At 48.2% G+C, this 20,033-nt stretch overlaps 2 protein-coding genes across 2 annotated transcripts; one reads left to right on the top strand and one right to left on the bottom strand.

Annotated features, from left to right (window-relative positions):
- The first annotated feature begins 1,029 nt into the window (after positions 1 to 1,029).
- GRPEL1 (GrpE like 1, mitochondrial) lies at positions 1,030 to 7,665 on the top strand. Its single transcript, XM_080931451.1, has 4 exons — positions 1,030 to 1,162; positions 4,693 to 4,855; positions 5,835 to 5,916; positions 6,279 to 7,665. The coding sequence occupies exons 1-4, from the start codon at positions 1,101 to 1,103 to the stop codon at positions 6,623 to 6,625; spliced, it is 654 nt and encodes a 217-aa protein (XP_080787577.1). The 5' UTR covers positions 1,030 to 1,100; the 3' UTR covers positions 6,626 to 7,665.
- A 1,212-nt stretch (positions 7,666 to 8,877) lies between these two features.
- TADA2B (transcriptional adaptor 2B) lies at positions 8,878 to 19,847 on the bottom strand. Its single transcript, XM_080931431.1, has 2 exons — positions 19,450 to 19,847; positions 8,878 to 12,141 (listed from the first exon to the last, which is right to left on the bottom strand). Exons 1-2 carry the CDS (start codon positions 19,717 to 19,719, stop codon positions 11,149 to 11,151), a joined length of 1,263 nt encoding a protein of 420 aa, XP_080787557.1. The 5' UTR covers positions 19,720 to 19,847; the 3' UTR covers positions 8,878 to 11,148.
- Positions 19,848 to 20,033: the final 186 nt, after the last annotated feature.

Here is a 20,033-nt window from a genome sequence, read left to right as displayed (position 1 = left end):
CTGAGGCCTGCAGCTGAGATTCCTGTTTGCTGCAATCACCTACTTAATGTTTCCACTAATACATCTTATGTCTTGAATTGTGGCTTTGTTCTGCTACTATGCAAACGTCCTGAAACTGTTTTCACGTTGGAACGTAGGATTTGGGGTGTACTAAAACTGTTTCTAGGCCAGTCACTCATAATTGGTTCCAAAATAAACTTATTCCCTATGAGGTGAGAGCTGTGCTTTTGGGTGAACATGCTCCACCTCCCACTCCCCAACCCCAACCCTCCCACCCCCAGCAAAAAGCAACATGTGTTGAGGAAATGGTTTTAATAAACGAGAAATTAAATAATAGCATTTTGGTCCTTTCGAGGGCACACACAAGCTGTAGTCCACAAATGAAGCGTTCTGTCTCAGAATTTGATGGAAGCAGCTGCACATACCTAAACAAGACAAAAAGCGTCCTTCGACATCTCTCACCTCTGCGACCTCCCACAAAGCCCTGACCAAACACCGGCACCCGTATCCTCTCCGCATACACTGCTGTTAGTTCTTTTTCTTATGAGGCATTCTGAGAAAACTGGAGGTGGCAGAAGGTACAAAACTAAGTCACGTTCATCGGGCCGTCCACAGCCAGCCTGCTGACACACGCGCTTGCGACAGACATAGTAGAGATGGGGTCCGTCCGTTCCCGGGACCCCCACATTCGGCCGGCAGAAGTTAGCTGGAGCCTAAAGCGAACACCAGCCACCTGGCAGGAGTGTCCCGGTCCCAGCCCAGCGCTCACCGCCTCCCGCCCCGCCCCGGCGCTCTTCCTCTTCATTGGCTATCCCCTGGGGCGCCCACGCCCACAGAAGCTCCGTTTTCCTCCACCCCTCTACCCCTTCACCCCTCCCACTTCACCTTTCACCTCCTCACCTTCCGGGACTCCCAGAAGCCTCAGTCACCGCCCATGACTCCGTACTCCGTCATGACTCACAATTATTGGTGGAAATGATCTGTCCATCAGAACAACGGCGGTACTGATTAGCTAAAAAGCATCAGTAGGTGGGGAAGCCGGTGTAGTAGCTTCCGCGCATGCTCAGTGTGGGCGCAGTGACGCGACCCCGGGGGCAACTATGGCGGTTCGGTGCGTGAGCCTGTCGCGGCGCTGCCTCCCTGCTTTGGCGCAGTCATTCAGGTAAGAGATCGCCGATCCTCAGTGTCGGTCCCACTCACGGCCGAAAGCTCTGGCGGGGACCTTAGCAGCGGGTCTGGTCTCCGCAGCCAGTGCCCGTGCGCCCTGAAGTGTCATCTTTACAGTCGGGTCCCGGTGCCTGGCTTCAACGCGCCGGTGTCCCGGTGTTTGCTGTGCGGCGCTGAGTGGGGCTGAGAGCCGCGGAGTGAGGCCGCTGGGGCGTAAATATGGGGATCTGGGTGATGCGTCAGGTGGAAGGCTCCGCCATTTGCTTGTCTGGCGACCCACGGTACTCTCACGGGCATAGGGGCACCACCCCTCCTGGAATTGCAAAAGACAACCCCAGAAGCGGGAGACTTGCCCAAGGTCAGCCAGACCAGGATGGGTGCTGCCTGGCCATGGGCTTTTTCCACTATCCCTCACATTTTGACCTCCGCGGAATGCGAGGTCCAAGGAGCAACAAAGCCAGTGTGTGCGCAGTTTATTTAGACAAATGCCCAATTTTTGGCCATCTTTACCCGTGGCTTTAGGTTTTTGAGTCGCACCTTCAAAGTTAGGCAGATGTTCAGTTTCTTTAGCTTGTTCCCTGCTAGGACCAAGTTTTTAGTTTATTTAAAAAAGAAGCGTCGTCTTTGCCTGAATCTTGTGGAAACTGAGCGGAATGGGAGCTGGCCTTTTCATCTGGTGAGAGTTAGAAAGTGGATGATCTCTTGCATGTGACTATAAGATAAAAACAGGCTTACATTGTTTTAAGAGCTGGGAGCAAAGCTGTGAGCAGTCTGGAGCATTCCAGTGGAAGCATTTTTTTTACTTGTGATGCTCTATTTTGAGTTGACAAGAAAGAACCCGCATTTCCATCCCATCCGGTCCTGCCCCATCCCCAGTCCCCCAGCTTGGTTCATGTCTTGTCTCTTAAATTGTGGTTTTGAAGAAAGTAGGAAGGACGAGGGTTATATAGCCTAGCTGTTAGTCATAACTCCACAGTATCCCTAAGCGTGGCTTCCCTCTTCCCTGAGGGATGATGTAGCCCTAGTTCCTTACTTGAAAGAATCTATACAGTTTTCTATACAGCAAAAACTGATCTGCTGAAAGGCTGGGATTGTCACTCCCACAGGTGGAAATAATTCATAGTGAAGACAGGCTTCAAATTTTATAGGTTTTTATATTCTTTGCATAATTTTGTTTTTCAAAATTACTGATTTTTTAAAAATATATGTGTGTGTTTTGCCTCTATGTATGTCCATGTACCATGTGTGTGCCTAGTGCCTTCAGGGGTCAGAAGATTGTCAGATACCCTGGAACTCAAGTTACAGTTAGATAGTTGTTAGCTGGGAATCAGTCAGGTCTTCTACAAGAGTAACAAATGCTCTCAACCACCAAGCCAATTCTCCAGCTCAGATTCTAGCCTTTTTAAAAGCATAAAAGAAATAATAAAATTAAAAGGTTACTACTGCTGGGGCCACAGAGGGATGGGGCTCAGTGGTGAAGCACTGGCTGCTATTGTGGAGGACTTAGGTTTAGTTCCTAGCATCCACACTGGGTCACAGCCACCGGTAGCTCCAGCCCCAGGAGACCCCACACCTCTCTGACTGCCTCTCTGCAGGCTCACTTCTAGGATTTATCTGGACTTCTCTTTCCATTTCCTCTGCTCAGCACTCATAACCCCACTTCCTTTCCTCTGTCTGGATGATTCCAGTTCCTAGAACGTACCTCTCTTACCCACCCTGCTATAACTCACCAGAGAGACTCTGGTTAGAGGATTGCAAGTTTATTGCCAGACTCAATCTCTGAATAAACAAATACATCAGAAAGAAAACCAGGGCTGGAGAGAAGTCTTAGTGGCTGAGGATGCTTGATGCTCTTGTAGAGGACCCAAGTTTAGTTCCTAGCCACCCACACTTGGACAGATCACAAGTGCCTGCAATTCCAGCTCCAAAGTATCCAGTGGTTTTGGCTTTCATAGGCACCCAAACTCATGTGGTATACACTTACACAGACACACACATGCAAAAGCACACAGGGACAGACAAACATGCATATGATAAATATAATAGCAATATATCTTTTTTTTTTTCTTTTTTGTTAAATCAGCCTGCTGGGTATTGTGGTCCACATCTTTTAACCCCAGCACTTGGGAGGCAGAGGCAGTCAGAGCCCTTTTGAGTTTGGGGCCAACCTGTTCACATATCAAATTTCAAGCCAGCCAGGGTTACACTGAGGTCCTGGCTCAGAAAAGAAAAACAGTCTCCTGGGTTTCCCTGCAGTCATATGTCATTGTGTTTTGGGTGTTTTACTTTTCTGTCTGAATGACAAGATTTCCACTTAGGCCACTGTCATCAGCAGGATGTGCAGTGTTCCTTGTTCTATGAAGGGGAGACACCTTAGAATACATGAGGTAGATGGGGAACATAGCTAGGTCAAGCATGGATTACAGATTGTACATAGTCACATGTCAATGACAGGGCTGCTTTTGGCGAACTATTTTGTCAGGTGATTCTGTTAGCTGGTAGGTATCAGAGTGCATTAACACTACTAATGGAATAGCCACAGCCACCTTTGCCATGTACTGTTAATGAAAGACTCTTAGATAGCAGCAGAAGTAAAGAGATGGTTCTGTGGTTGAGTGTTTGCTTCTTTTCTGTAGGATCCAAGTTTATATTGGACAGTTTACAACCACCTATAATTCCAGCTCCAGGGCATCTGATACCCTCTTCTGGTCTCCTAGGACACTTCACTCATGTGGCATATACTCATACTGACACACCTAAAAGGCATCCATATTCTTTGGGTGGTATATGTGATATGAGCACAGTGGGAAGGCCCAAGGTCAACATCAGGTACCTGTCCTTCATCCCACCCTCACTGACATATTTGTTGGGGACCATAGCAAATGAGTGGAAGTCACAACCTGTAGAAAATTGGTTCTCTCCTTCCACCATATAGGTCCTGGGGACTGAACTTATATCATTACTGGCTTGGTGGCTAGTACCTTGACCCAAATAAGCCAGTTTGAAGCTCATGATTTGACCAGTGGGCTTCAGTAATCTGCCTGTCTCTGCCACCTCAAGACTAGGACTGCAGGTGTGCTTCCATACTTGGCTTTCTTACATGGATTTGGGAGTGCAAACTCAGGTCTTGGTATTGTACTGCAGGGTCCTCACCTACTGAGGCACTTCCCCAGCCTCACAGCACATGCCTTTTATATGGCACAATTACCTTTGTGAGGTCTAAGTCTTTTCTAGCAAAGAGTTTGAAATTACCCAAATTTATAACTTTTGTTTTAAACATTTCCTTTGTTAGGGGAAGAGGGTTGCATATTTGTACAGTTGAGTGTGTGTGGAGATTGGGACCACTTGTGGGAAGTTAGCTCTTTCTACCATGTGGGTCCCTGGGAATAGAACTCTGGTTGTCAGGCTTGGTAGCCAGTACCCTTACCAACTGAGCCATCTCAAAAGCCCAAATTTCTAAACATCTGCTCTCTGTCTTTAGCATGCTGAAAGGCTGTCTTCACTTATGTGTGGGCTTTTCCCTAGGCCTTCTCCTCGATTGTTGTGCACAGCTGCGAAACAGAAGAACAATGGCCAGAACCTGGAAGAGGACTTGGGTCATTGTGAGCCAAAGACAGATCCTCCCTCTGCAGACAAGAACCTCCTGGAAGAGAAGGTGAAGCTGGAAGAGCAGCTGAAGGAGACCATGGTAAGGACCCTCAGGATCTGCATACTGCTGGATTGCTGTCTGCATGGTCCATATGACAGGTCCAAGTTCACAGGTGACAGAGCAGAGCCATCTAATAATTTGTCTACTGACTGCTGCAGACCCAGGTAGCAAACTAAACTGCCAAATGGGAACTAGAATTCAAACCCCTGTGGCTCTGCTTCTAACCTGGGGCGTTCCTGTGTCGGCTGTGCAATGTTAATATAATACTATGGTGTTTTCTACACAAGTGAGGAATACTTGTTGGTACTGGGAGTCAGTGATAGCAATTACCACTCTATGTTGAAAAGGAAGCACCAGGCAAGTGCACAATAGCTGGCACTGTGGTCCCTTCATAGATGAGGAAAATGGGACATAGAAAAGTGTGCAGAATTTCTCAACTCACCAAGGCTGGACCAGGACAAGCTGTCTAAGAGCCTTTGTTCCACGACTACCTGAAAACTGAGGTCAGAGGTATGGTAGAGACCTTTAGAGTCCACCAATAGACATTAAGCTCGAGATGTCAGAAATAGCTACAGGGACAGTGGAGAGAGACAAGGACCATCTCTAGCCCCACTAATTATCTGGCTAGGCATGTGAGCTCAGCCTCCATGAGATTTCCTACCAGGTGATCTTCCTCTCCTGGGAGGTAGGAACTGAGGGTGGTGAGCCCTAGCGATGCACTTTTACACCCTCAGGTTGGACAGGAAAGTAGCATTCTTCCCCCACAGGTGAAGGTATCAATCAGCACATAAGGACCTTCTGGCTCTTTCCCATTGGGCTTGGGTAGAATGTTCCATGCTTCTTGTAGATACTAGCACAGTATAAATTACTCTTCTAAACTGTCCTGGTTTTGTCCAAAATCTCAGTTAATGACAGGTTTTATTTATGTTCTGATTTGGAGTATGTTGAATCATTTCAAAATCAAAATGGTTTTTTTACACATTTGTTACATAATGTCCCCTCCTCTCCCCACCCCCAGGAAAAATACAAACGTGCTTTGGCAGATACTGAGAATCTACGGCAGAGAAGCCAGAAGCTGGTGGAGGAGGCCAAGTTATATGGTAAGCAGACATTTCTAAGGTAAAAGAGCAGGGTTGCAACTGTGACTAGCACTTAGCTGTGATGGGGTTTCCACTGCCTTCCCATTAGTGACCTATTGCTCAGCTGGCCATGGCCTGCCACCTTGGTTTGGGAGCCCCAAGGGTATGTTAAGCTAATTTCCCTTTTTACTTGTGTTCTTTCCTTCCTATTCATTCTTAGCCCATGTCACCTGCTCTTATCCCAGAGAAAGCACCTTTGATGTTTTAAATTATTAAAGTACTATGGTACTATGGCATACGATTTGACCAGGAATCATGAACATTCCTGTGTGCGGAGCCCATGCATTTGAGACTAAGTGCAGACCATGTTTTCCTCCATGCAGGTATCCAGGGTTTCTGCAAGGATTTGCTGGAGGTTGCAGACATCCTGGAGAAAGCAACCCAGAGTGTTCCAAAAGAGGAAATCAGCAACAACAACCCTCACCTGAAGAGTCTTTATGAAGGACTCGTGATGACTGAAGTCCAGATTCAGAAGGTGTTCACAAAACATGGCTTGCTCAGGCTTGACCCCATTGGGGCCAAGTTTGACCCTTATGAACATGAGGCTTTGTTCCATACCCCTGTGGAGGGGAAAGAACCAGGCACTGTAGCACTAGTTAGTAAGGTGGGCTATAAGCTGCACGGACGCACCCTGAGGCCAGCTTTGGTGGGGGTGGTGAAGGATGCTTAGCTCCCTCCCTCAAAGCTCTGGACTTTGTAGGTCACTTGCTAGAACTCGAAGGGCAGGCTTACAATTTCTCATCTGTGAATACATTCGACCCTTGCCCAGCCTTGTCGGAAATCTTAAGCAAGCTAAGCAGAACATGAAGCTGCTTGCACTGTGTCAGGGACTCTGGGAGTCTGGTCACTGAGTTTAGCATTACCTACTTCAGAAGAGGGCCAGTAGGGCCTCAGGAGTAGTGTGCTAACATTGTATCTGTTCCACCTGGTGATTAAGTACTTTACACAAATAAAAGGTCTTTGGCTACATCTATGCTGCACAGTCTACCTCTGAGTGCGGAGGCACTGGTGTCACTCAGGTGGTAGCCCTCCCTAGAAGGGAAGGGCCAGAGTGGAAACACTTGTTGCCAGCAAAGCTAAGACTTTCAAGGGCACATTCCTTCACAGGTAGGTGTAAAGGTACTGGGTTTTCTATGCCTGCCATTGCTCTGAAATGACAGAGTGTATTTATTAATGAGCTTCTTCCACTACAGCTGGGTAGAGTTCTTATCTATTCTAACCTAAACATGCTGCCTACCACCCAGTCATGTACCCCATTACCTCCTATCTCAGCCTTGCCCTGGCCGCTCCTGCTTCATTCAACCTCATGGTGATACTCTTTGGTGATCTTCTGGCTAGCCATTGGCTGATCAGTTCTTTATTAACTTATCAGGTGATGGAAAACAATTTTATACAACATGGAGAAGGGAGATGCTTGATGATGCCAACATCTGGACTCTCTGGCATTAGTAATCAATATCTGAATATACAATGCACCAAACTGTTCCCTACCAGATAGTATTAACTTTCGAACTGAGAAAGACATGAATTTGAACATTTTTAGCTTTTTCCCTGTTGATACTCTTAATTGTAAGAGTAGCTAAGTGGTTGCTGAGGACATCATATCCAATCAGAAAAGACTATTCTGAATGTAAAGCTGCATGGCTGGCTTGCTTTAAACAATTCTACTTCATAGGTTGTGATTAAAGGAATTAAAAGGCTCATCTTTGATCTTCCTGCTTTCTGGTATTGGATTTTGTCTCTAATGAAGATGTGGTGAGCTTCTTAGGAGAAAGCCTGGCTTACTCAGCTCACAGCTCTTTAAGCCTGGAGCTGCATAGGCCTGGTCTGTCCACTTGGCCTTACATTTTATTATGTAATACAGATCACAGGACAAAGCCAGGGATCCAAAGCCACCACACATGAGCTGACTTCAGGTTCCCACCAGCCAAAAGACTTGTCCCCCTTTCTATATTGAGCTCAGAAAAGTTGATGAAATGGTCATCTAAAGGAATCCATGCAACAACAGTGAGTTAGATATTGACTATACCCTTGTGTAGAAGCCAGGGCAGAACAGGTATAAAGTCATAGAGGTGTAGGTATTCTGGTTTGTTGTTAGATTTGAAAGATACAAGTAATTTCCCCCCAATTCAAGGTTCTGTCATCACTGAGCTTTGTTTAAGCTGCCTTGAATGAACTATTTAGACAAAACAAGCCAGATGAAGGACAGCCTGACACAGCAGTGACAATGTGCCTTTACACTGCATTACTACATACACCATCAGACTCCTGTGGTTGGGTAGTCAGTCCTGTTCATAGGCTCCATGTCAGACGAAAAACTGTCAAGAGGCCAGCAAGATTACTCAGTCAGTAAAGGTAACTACTGCCAAGCCTAACAACCTTGAGTTCAGTCTCTGGAAACCTATGAAGGGAGAGGAATCCCAAGAACTGCCCTCTGACCACCACCTGCACTCAAAAACAATAGTCTAGGATTGGTTGACATCGAACATGAACAGGGTTTTCTTAAGTCTGTATATGGCATTATGGAGAATGCACAGATATATTGAGGCAGTACCTACTGTTTTATATAAGCCACTTACATACCCTGGTTTTGTTGTCTTGGAACCAATCATATATGACTAACCTAAAAATGATATTTATAAATTAACAAGTCAGCACTCACAGGAGATATGTACACATTTCCCCCTTGAAATTCTGGTCTTGCTCAGCCACATGCAAGTCTAGTATCGGGAAGCAGCAAGGTCATAGCTGGCTAAGTTGTTGAGTTTGGCTAACCAGAGGCAGCTGGAAATGGGCCCTGCTCCATGGAAATCATCTTTGGCACTTTCAGGATCAGACTCACTGTTACACATCAGACTCATGTGTAGCTGCATGGCCCAGAAGTGTGAAGCTGCAGGATGAAGAAGCAAACAGACACAACTCTGTTCTCAACAATTTAATGTAAAAGGATAATAAAAATGGTAGGGTTTCAGTTCTTAATACATTCTTGGAATGTTGGCCTCCCAGAGAGCATTATTTCAAACAGTTGAATTATCTAACTTTTCTGACTCAAACACAGTTTGTTTAAATTTGAAAAGACTTGGTTCCATGGGGTAGTAGTAGCTAATTTATCAAGAGAATTAAATACAAACATGTCAATGTCTGAGCTAACAAAGAGTAATATGCCAGAAACAGCTGGGGCAGACAGGAGAGCAAACAATCCTAATATTACTTTTCCCTTGTAACAATATTAATACTTGAACATAAATTAATTATACATTCATTATGGTGTTTTAAAACAGTCACGCCCAAATAAATTTATATCATCGAAAGATGTACACACGCTATATGCCTGCTTAAGCACAGCTTTTTGTCCAACAGCCCTTGGCCACATGGTGACAGAATCCTCTGCTTCTCAAGCTAATATAGGTCTGGCTGTCATTTTGTAGAAGACACACTGAAACTTCAAACCTCACCAAGCTGGGATTCTGGTGCTGGGGACACCAGAACAAAACCAGTGGTTCTCAAACTTGAGCTTGCATCCCAGCCACTGGGATGGTTTGAAAAACACCCTGCTAGTCCCTGTTAATAAAGCCCCCAAATCTCTGCTTCAAGAATTACATAGGGTATGACTGTATTTCTGACAGTGCCTGGGGAACCCTTACTTTGAGAACCACTGGCTTAACTAGGCACTGAGCACCAACCACCCCATTGCTGTTCAGAACACCTACTACTGCCCATCATTCAACTGCAGGGGGCAGTGTCGAGCTGGTCCTTTGACACCACTGCTCAGCATCTTCTGGTGTCAAGAGAAATCTGGGCCTGGCTCACAGGGCACTTCCCTGCTAGTCCGCAATGCACTTTACAACTAAAGCCATATACAGTATACTTGAAATGTTTTATTTAATGCTGAAAAACTTACCCTAGGGGACAGAGGATGTAAAATGGAAAGGCACGTCGTCATGTCATCCTTGGAAATGAGTTGTTTTCTTCAAAATAACTTCACTTTTACTTCCAAGCCTAAACACTCTATGAGGTAAACAGGCTCTTGTACCTCAGGGACGGGGCAGGGGCTATGGTCACTCCAGGACTCTAAAGCAGGGTCTGGGCGTGAGAGCCCTGAGCAGCCGGAAGACAAACGCCTTCCTCAAGTTTAGAAGGAAGGTACCATACGAATCCTTGAAGGAGGCCTCAGAAACAAGCTTTTCAGTAGGACTGGGAAGGAGCCATTTCTGAGTTTGTTTCAAGATCACAAAAAGCAGTGCACAGGCTCCAAGGCACGGGCAGGATGCTCTGTACTTCTAGGCCCCCTGCCATACCCTAATCAGCTCACTGAGCCAGGCTAGCTAGCATGTCTTATATTTAGTGAAAGGGAAATCTGCAAAATCTGGTGGAAGTCCTCAGCACCCACTGCCCCATCTCAGCACTGCACACACTGCCTTGACCTCAAAAGGGTCTTCCCAGTCAGGTGTGTAAGCTCACAGCAGTGAGAGGCTGCCCCCATCTGACCCTGTGGCCCTTTCATTAACTGCTTTCCCAATCATGGGACAAGAATGTGCCAAGAGAGCCTGCCCAGGCAGCCCAGACTAGGCCAGGCTAAGATGAAGCAAGCACTATTAAGGGCCTGAAACAGTTGTAGTCAGGTAAGTGGAAGTTCACTGTGTGCAAATGAGGGGCTCAGTGGGGAGCGGGCCTCATGGTGATCTCTGGCCTCCACAACAGAGGGTTCTGTGCACAGCCTTCCTCCCGGTAAAGTGCGGTGTGCCGGGCTGTGCTTGGGGTGTCAGCTGGGGGGTAGCAGTGGGCTCAGCAAAGGGGTGCCAACAACAGCCCACCTGAGTAAAGCTTGTGTCACCAGGGAAAAGCTGATGGCAGGAACACACAGTTCCTGGCTCCCACAGCTTAACAGCTTCTAAACCCAAACGGGGAAAGGCTCATGAAATAAAGGGGACTCGTCCAAGGTGGGGGACAGTCTTCAGAGGAACACAAAGGCAAGCTGTCTTCTGAAAGGATTACCTTAGGACTAAGTTAAAAAGACACACGCTTATCTCCCCCATGAGTCAAATTTAAGATTGCTACTATTGCTTCTTCCAGAGGGTCATGAAAAAAAATTTAAGCCTTGAAAAAAAGAATCCAATTTGTTTAAAAGAGCAACAATGTTGGGGGAAGACCCCAGATCATTTGGCTCATAAGCTGCTTTAGCATCATCTGGCCTCAGGAAGCATCCCTGGATATCCACCCACTTTCTGTGAGGAAATTTAAAATCCTTTTCTTTAGGACCTTGTCCAGATAACTGGGAAGGCGACTTTTAGAGGGGATCCCTTGCCGCTTCTGGAGGTGATCTTTAATTATAATAGTCTTCACAGTCACATAGCGTGCAGGACTCAAGTTCAAAGAACTACAGAGAACCTTCTCCCGATCTGACAGCAGCTCAAACCCAGGAAGGTTCTCAATGGCTGCAAACTCGCTGTCTTTTCCATCCTCCTTCCCCCTTTTGGAGCTGGCCAGGTTTTTGTTCTCCTTCCTCCTCTCTCGTTTGTGTCTGGCAGCCTCATATTCAGCAGACTCCTCCATCTTCGTAATGCCATTGCGCCGGTACCGCTGCAGCTCTCTGATCTTGGCACGAAGCATCTTCTCTTTGTGCATGTTCTCAAATAAATCGTCAAATTCTTTGCAAGACATGAACTGGTAGAGTGGCCGTAGCTTAAGCCTCAGCTCTTTCTCCTCCTTGGTGATCTTTCTCTTCAATGTCTTCTCCTTTTCCTTCTTGTCCTTGCCCAAGAAGGCTGGTACCAAGTTATAATCTCGGGCAATATTCTTCCGGCGCTGCCTCTCTTTCAGCTTCCGCACATACATGTCTACATGGGCACGCTTGAGCTCAATCTCCACATCATCATCATCATAGTTCACAGAGAGCCCACTGATGAGCGTCTCAGCATCCTGGTCATACTCGATCTCATAGTCATCTCGCAGTGGCATGTAGCCCAGCTGCTGTTGCTCAGCCACAGAGATGTCCAATGGGGGCAATGGTGTGGTAAGGCTAGGTGAAAGAGGGCCTCCACTGGGGCAGGTATGATCTGTCACCCTGTTGGGGATGGTGTCAGGGATGCAGGCTTTGCCCAAGTTCCCATGGATATACATGCTAACATAGTGCTCCATCACTTCCTGGGGAGTCCTCGAAGCACCAACATGCGCAGCCATGTCTTCCTATAACAACAAAAGCCAGACCATCAAGCCACTTCACTCAAGTTCCTCCCACCATCTCACAAAGCTTTATTTGGGCTACTTCCTATCAATGCTGTTACCCCCTCCTCCACCCCCTCCCACCAATTATCCCCTGAAAGATGTTCCATCCAGATCAACACTAAAGGAACCTACACAGATGTATCTGAGCAGGAAGATTCAGATCTACAGACTTGTGCAAGGCTATGTAGGAGCTGGTGACAGAGCTCCCATTCTTTGTTAAACCAGACACATGCTATTGGACAATTTACCCACTGCAAACCCTGAAGAACATCTGAAGACAATCTGGTGTCAGAGGACACACTTCTCACTCAGACTAGAAAGTAGACTTGCCAACTTGCCAGAGGGCAAAGCAAGTCCATGCACAATGACTACAAAAGGGACTGTTTCTTTGTGCATCTCTAGGACAGAAGGCCAGGACTCCTTTAGCTTTGTTCCAGTCTTAGGTTCTAGAACGTAAGCTTGTTCTTCTTTTAGGTGACTGGAGATGATGGGTATACAGTGGCTACCTACAGTGCCACCACTGCTGAACACATTCTCCACTCTGCAAGAGGAAACTGAATGGCTCCCTCAATCTTTTCCTTTTGCCAAGAGGCCTCTTCCTTAAAGTCAACCACTAAAGCCACTTCAGAAAGTAATTGCTCAAAATGCACACTCATTTCCCGGTTGCTATTCTCAACACCAGTTCCAGAACCAGCAATACCTCTTTTGAGCTGCAGGCTATACACAGCTTAGTGCCTCAAGTGGTCATGTCTGATCCAATCTCTATGCCCTCGATAGTCAGTTGGAGCTGATGGCTGTCCTGATCATAAGCTAGGTACTGTGTGAGGTAAAAAGGCCCGATTCAGCTAAGCAGCCCTCCATCTGGGCATACACCTGGAACATGGAACTCCTGGACCCTCCCACTGGCCTGAGTCATTGTAGGTTAACCTTAACAAAGCAGAATGAAGAAAGCAATTCTGAGACATGGGGGCAGGTTCTCCTAAGATGCCTAAGGAGAAAAGTGAAGATTATAGCAAGGGATAGACTCTGGTCTTCTGGGGGGGGGGGGGAGGTTTACATGACTCCAACTTTAAATGTCACTATTAGCCTCACCCCTGCTTGTTCCTTAGGAAACAGTCTAAAACACCAAGGCATCAATATGGCTGGCTGCTGCTGATCTTCACAGAGCCTCTGATCCTGTCCAGCAAAGACACTATCACTCAGGCCAGATATGGTCTGGTTTTTCTCAGAGATGCTTGGTGAGGTATTCAGGGAGTGGCCTAAAAGGCTTCTCAGTTGCAAAGATTTACATACATGTGTGTATATGCATGTGGTGCAGAGGCCAAAAGATGACATCAGGTCTGTTCCCCAATCCTTCTCCACTTTCTTTGGTCTCTTACAGAACCTAGAGAGAGGTCACTGATTCGGCTGGATTAGCTGACCACTTAGCCCAATAACTTGAGATTATCTGCTAAGGTCCCATTCACAAGGCAGTATGAAAGGTCAGATGCATTGGGAAGCACAAGCACAGTACCCAGAGCCAGACAGTCTGATCTGCAACATCACTCCTGCTACTAGGAACTATCAGGTTCACTCAAACTGTGACTGTACTTGTGTATATGTGGTCTAAGCACAGTCTTCCAAAGCTTTCCTTGTGGCTCCACCTCTTCTGTTCCCTTCACTATTGCTGCTTCCCAGCCTGTGAATGCTCCTCTTAGGGATTTTGCTGTGGTCCAATTAAAAGTCACAGGTAAGTGTACCTATATGCATCACCTCATCACTGAGACCTCATAGCTGTACCCAAGAGATCAGTGCTCTCACTGCCCACAGTTCGAGGTCCATAAACCTTTGGGTGAGCTACCTACCATAGGGCAGCACATGGCCAATCAACACTGTACATCTCAAATTTAGCAGTCTGGCTAGGAGAACTACCTGTCACCACATGCTTGGCATCCCAAGCCTCTCATAATTGTCAATGTAGCACATGCCAATAAGTCTTTGCCTTACAGATTCCCTGACACTGTGATCACACATCAAGGCTGGACTATAGGCCACTGCTCTTTCCTAGTGTAACTAGCTCTCAAGCCCACAGGATGGCAGGCCCTGAATCTGACTGGTGAAGGGTGCTATACACACAGTTCCTGACATTTCCAGCACCTTGACTGACTTGGGCGGGCCTCAGAGTTTCCTTCCTGTCCTTCCTCTTCAGTAGACAACCCCACCACAACCCAGCTGACACTTAACTCCATTGTTGTCTTTATTCTCCGAGCAACCTGACTGTGAGGCACAAAAATCATACTCACTGAGGTTGGCCATAACCAGGGGCTGGGCTTTGTTTCCTAAAACGTTTGAGGCTGGACTTTGGGGAAGAAAGGACTGTGTATCCTTTGTGTTGAGGGAGCCCTGGCTCCTTTTCCCCCCTCTTCAAATAAAGGAGCCTCTATCTAAAGGGGCAAAAATCCAAAGGCAGCCCCCTTTCCTAGAGAGTTGCACTAAGAGGCTGCCAGGAAGCAGGCAGCAAGCACCTCTAAGGCCAGGAGGAAAAGGGAAACATAATGCCCTTGAAAGAATTTTAGAGCCACCCAGGGGAAGAGTGGGTACAAAGCACTGATCACAACATTCTATCAAAGTGCTCCTAGGCGGTTCTACCTCATTTTCCGTATCTGCAGATGGTCAGTGCTGGACAAAGCTGCTGTCAGCCTCTCGTGTCCCCAGTGAGCTCTCACAGCTAAGCCACTGCTACACCTGCTACCCAAACATGGCTCTGTGAACCTTCAGATCACACCCTCCCAGAGTCTTGAGAGGGGGCAGCAGGACACTGTGGTCAGAAAAAAGGCAGGTCAGGCCACTACCAGTTCCCTGGGCTAGTAGCTAGCAAGCTAGCTCAATAGTAATGCAAAGGGACATCTAGACAGGACTTTTCTTCCTGCCTCACAGGGCACTGTTGGTCCTTGAGATGGCCAACTCACACTACTCTTCTGAGGTATTGGACAACTCTGACACCTCATTCCTTGGGCACTGCTCCAGCCTCTTCTGTGTTTAAGTGCACTCTCTTGGTTGTTCTGACTCAGCTAACAATTGGGAGTCATACTCTACACGACACCTTAACTGTTTCCCTACTCAGAATTTTTCTTCCTCTAGTTTGTCCTTATGTTTACCAATCCTTCTGTCAAATACATAGGCTGGTGAGTCACTCCTGCTACTAACTCGGAAAGCCTTCTGCCCTGGTAAAAGGGTGATGGTCCTACAGCCTGGGAATTCCAATAGATGACTAGTCAGTATCTGGCTGGTACCTGACCAGCAGGCTTGTACTATGCTGTCAGTGATCCAATGAGTCATGGGCCACAAAGACCTGGACCCAGATTCTAGCAGAACTCATCTTTCAGTACAGTAAGGGGGCAGGGAGGATCTGCCTCAGAGTGTGGGGGCAATCTGAGGAATAAGGGAATAGCACAACACACCTGCTTTGAGGCTTGGCACCAGGCAACGGACATCAGACTTCACACCCTCATCATAACCCTGTCTAGTCCCTGGCATATGGTTCAGCCTGGGTGTAGATGTGCTACCCAGGGTACACCATCTATCCCTAGGGACAAGAACCTTCTCCGATAGTTCCTCTTACTATACTCAAAACTACATTTGCTGGCCTAAGCTCCACTTCCCCCGACAGATGCCCCTCTAGAGGAGCTGGTCCTCTCAAACTGCCTCTTTGTTTACAGTCATTAGACTTCAGAGCCAAGCTTTTAACACCCCAATCACACACTGGCTGGGGCTTAAAGCTTTTCCAATTATGATTCTATACAAGTTCACCTATATTCCTTTACCATCCCATAGGAAGAGTCCTCATCTTCAGCCCTTTACTTCAGGCAAGCTAAGCTAGCTTCTGCCTAGCCCACAAATACAACCAACTCCTAGATCAAAAAATACCTCCTTCGTCTATACCTCTTTTTCACCTATGGATCCTTTTCTTGACCTTCTCAACACTAGATACAGAGTCCTACTCAGTCACAACTGACCCAGCAGTGTCTCCAAAAGGGCTAGCACATAACAGACTGCTGAACACATGCCAGTGGGCAAAGGAATGAAGGCACAATGCAGCAATCTGCACCCTGGGCATGGTTCAGCCTATGGGGATCAACTGTCATCTAAAGAATCTACTCCACCTGCCTCCAGGGACAAGTACTTTCTCCGTTGGTTCCTCATACTGCATTCAAAACCACATAAGCTGGCCTGAATCCCTCTTTCCCCTGATGGATGCCCCTGTCAAGGAGCTGGTCCTCTCAAACTGCCTCTTCTGTAGTCTAGTGTCTTTAGAGCCAAGTAACAAAACTGATGGCTCATCTACTAAAGCTTAGATCATCCTGAAGCTCCAAAGGTCTGCATGCTTGTTCTCATGTGTTCCAGAGGACACATCACTGAACCAGCAGAGCCCACCACAGAGCAGCTGTCTGGAACCTCTAGGCCTGACCTGTGTGTGTTGCTGAGGGCCATCTATTCACTCAGTCATCCCCCCTTCTATGGTGTGAGCCCTCTGTAACTTCTCTGTGGTACAGGTCCCAGCCTTCTGATGGTACCAGACCTCCAACTATACCAGTAAGCTTCTGGTCTCCAATCACATTACTTAATGCTCTTAGTGCTGTGGTGGAGGCCCAAATTATAATCACACCTAGCTGTCACAGGCAAAGCTATGGAATTCTTGGCAAGTAGCTTATATTCTCACAGCTGCCGTCTTTCAACTGCAAACTAAGAACATAAATTCACCCCCACAGTACTGCTTGTACCCTTTGTGTATGTGCAAGTCATATGACATGTACATTAAGGGTACAACATAGAGCTGGCACAGGCTCTACACAGACATGCCTCAGTGTAATAGGATACAAGCTCAGAAAAGAGTCACATATCCAAGTTGTAGTGCCTCTGGTGGAGAAAAATCAAGGCTCAGAGGAGTAAAGCAACTGGCTTAAGAAAGCACAGATAGAGGGGTCAGAAAGCCTCCTATTCCTCAGTGAGGCTCGGTGGCTGCATCTCTCAGCCTGGCCCTGAGACTCCTGCTACTTCAGCCAGTAGTAGTCCATGTACAGGCAACCAAACCCCAAGGCTCTTCCCCTTGGGCTTTACTTCTTTCACAGCTGAGACTGGGCCTAATGAGAAGCATCTTAACTCAAGCTCCTTTGGCCTTCAAGCCTGAAAGTATTGGCCTCCCCAGCCAGCCTGTTTATTCACGCACATTTTACATGCTTTAGTTCATGAGTGTTGTGTGCTTCTGATTGTACTGCACAAATGGAGCAAAAAACAGTAGCTGAGATACAGACTCTACAGACCAAGATTTCTTTCCTTTTTAACAAAATAAGTTAGAACAAACCCCGTAATATTGAGGTTGGACAGGCAAACCAGCAGAAGCAAAAGAGAAAGCACAAGAATCAGAGACCCACTCGTTCACACTTGGAAGTCCCAAAAAATACTAAACTGTAAAGTAAAACATATACACAGAGGACCTGGTGCAGACCCAGGCAGGCCCTGTGCTTGCAGCTTCAGCCTCTGCTCATCTGAGTTCATCTGAGGTTTGCTCAGTTCATTTAGAGGGTCTCTGGCTCTTATATTCTTTTCTCCTCCTCTTCTGCAGGGTTCCCTGAGTACAGCCCAGATTTCAAGAGATACATCAAGCTCAGTGCTGGGGTCCCTGGAGCTAACCTTCTCAGTCTTTTCAGTGGCTACTCTGGAAATAAGTGCTGGAGGAAGGATGAGAGGGGAGAAAGGCTCTCTGAAGCACTGACATGCAAGGACAAAGATCAGTCAGTAAGTTAGTCTTGATTGAGTGGATTACCTCAGACAGAAGAAAGGAAAAATGATCAAGGGGGTAAGTGTGAGCTCACAGAGAACCATAGACATCGTCGGGCCTTGCAGGCAGTGTAATCTAAGAAGCAGAACTGGAAGCTGCTGAGGGCAGAGAGATTCAGCTTTTGCTTTCAAAGCCCTATGTTCATGTGTGAGAAGGGCTACAGGACAGAAGGAAGGGGCAGGTAAACCACGAGAGGTGATCACCATCGTGGTTCTGGCCAGAATTAGCAGCTACATTCTGCACATCTTTTAAGTAGGTGATCACTGATCAAACTGGATGTGGATGAAGGCTTTAGGTTGGCTCTGTGTGTAACTGAGGACAACTGAGTCTTCATGGGCAATCAGGTAAGCGACAAGCTCCAGGAACAGAACAAGTGAATGCCACACTTTCAGCTCTCAGGCTCTTCTTCAAGGTCCTTCATGCTGCCTGATGTGTACAAAGCAGATGCTCAATACACACCACTTAGAAACAAAGTAACCCATTGTTTTGGAGAGCAGGAGCCTTGATGTTGGTCACTGGAAGGCATCTGTGAAGAAGAATCCTTCCCAGGTGGGGAAGGGGATCCAGAAGGTCACTCATTATATAATGATCTGGAACAGAGGGCAGTCAGGCTAGAGTAGAGGAAGCTTGGAGATGCTAGGGTCAGAGGGCCCTAACATACCAGGGAAATCTAGACAGGTCAGGGTCTTCTGAAAGCTTAAAGATGTTACATACTCCTGGAGGCAACGGTGACAATGCAGCCAGATCTCTTCCCTACCATAGGTGACGAATAGAATAGAGAACTCCTCAGAGACCCCTAGAGAACAACCAGGAGCCCAGCACACTATCTGGCTGGCACAAGCGAAGGCTCTTGCCACCAGCAACCCACCTCTACAGAAACCTGACAGCTAGAAAGCAGACCCCAGGATCCATGCCTCCTCAGGAGGATGCCTTTGTTCATTCTTTACTGCTTAGCCATCACACCATGTCCTGGGTGCTGTGGAGACTAAGAATTTAGACAAGATGCTGCTACTCATAGAGAACCTTAGCATAGGGCACATGCTGACACCCACAGAAAGCACACGAAGCCCTGAATGCAGACTAAGTGCAGGCTATATGGGCAGCCCAGGCTTCTGGCCTTCCTCACCACTATGCCCAGGAGAACGCAACCAGATCAGGGGAACTCAGCAAAGACCATGGGATCTAGCTTGCTGCCATCTGACTCAAAGATAAGCCTGGCAGGGCACAGGGCCTACCTCCACCCGCGTTCAATGAGGACGAGTTCTTGAGGACGAGTGTGAAGGGCAGACAGCTCTGTGTCGGGGCCATGGGTCAAGGCCCTGCTCTACCAGCTGTGTGGCCACTGGTGACCAACACGTTCCGGGCAGAACCGCCCGACCACCTGCGGACCTCCGCAGCGTGCACCGAGCCAGCTAGCCATGCCCTCCCTCTAGCCGTAGCCCGCCGCTCACCCAGTTGCCGAAGCCGAACTGCTCGATGGCGTCCAGTAGCAGCTGCTCCTCGCGGCTGGTCCAGCCGCCCTCCGCCTCAGGACCCCAGAGTGTGAATCGTCCGCCGTCCACCAGCTGGTAGCCGTGGTAGCGGCGGTGGTGGCCGATCTCCGCGCCGGCCGAGAAGCACTCGGGGCACAGCTCGATGTCCTGGCACTCTGTGCAGCGGAAGCGCAGAGGGCTCACCTCGGCCAAGCAGTACACGCAGTACTTCTTACCCAGCTCCGCCATCTTCCCCCGCTCGCCCGCCGCCCGACCCGCAGTCGCCGCGCCCCCGGCCGTCAGCACCCCGCCGCCTGCCGGGCTCGCCGCGTCCGCCGCGCCCGCGCCGCTGCCGGCCGCTGCCACGGCCGCCCCCGCCCAGGCGCCGCCGGAGTCGGCCAGGCGGGCCGTGTCCCGCCTCAGCACGCAGGCGCCCTCCGGCCCGGCCCGGCCGCCGCCGCCGCCGCCGCCGCTGTCTCCCCGCCGCATCGCGCAGGCGCCCCGCGCGCGCCCCCTCGCGGACAGCAGAGCCTTTGCTCTGCGCTTGCGCGCCGGCGCCTCCC

This window comes from Micromys minutus, assembly GCF_963924665.1.
Source record: "Micromys minutus genome assembly, chromosome: 1".
In the NCBI taxonomy this organism is placed as follows: Eukaryota; Metazoa; Chordata; class Mammalia; order Rodentia; family Muridae; genus Micromys; species Micromys minutus.
The sequence above is the reverse complement of the archived record's forward strand: the minus strand, read 5'-3'. Positions and strand labels throughout refer to the sequence as shown.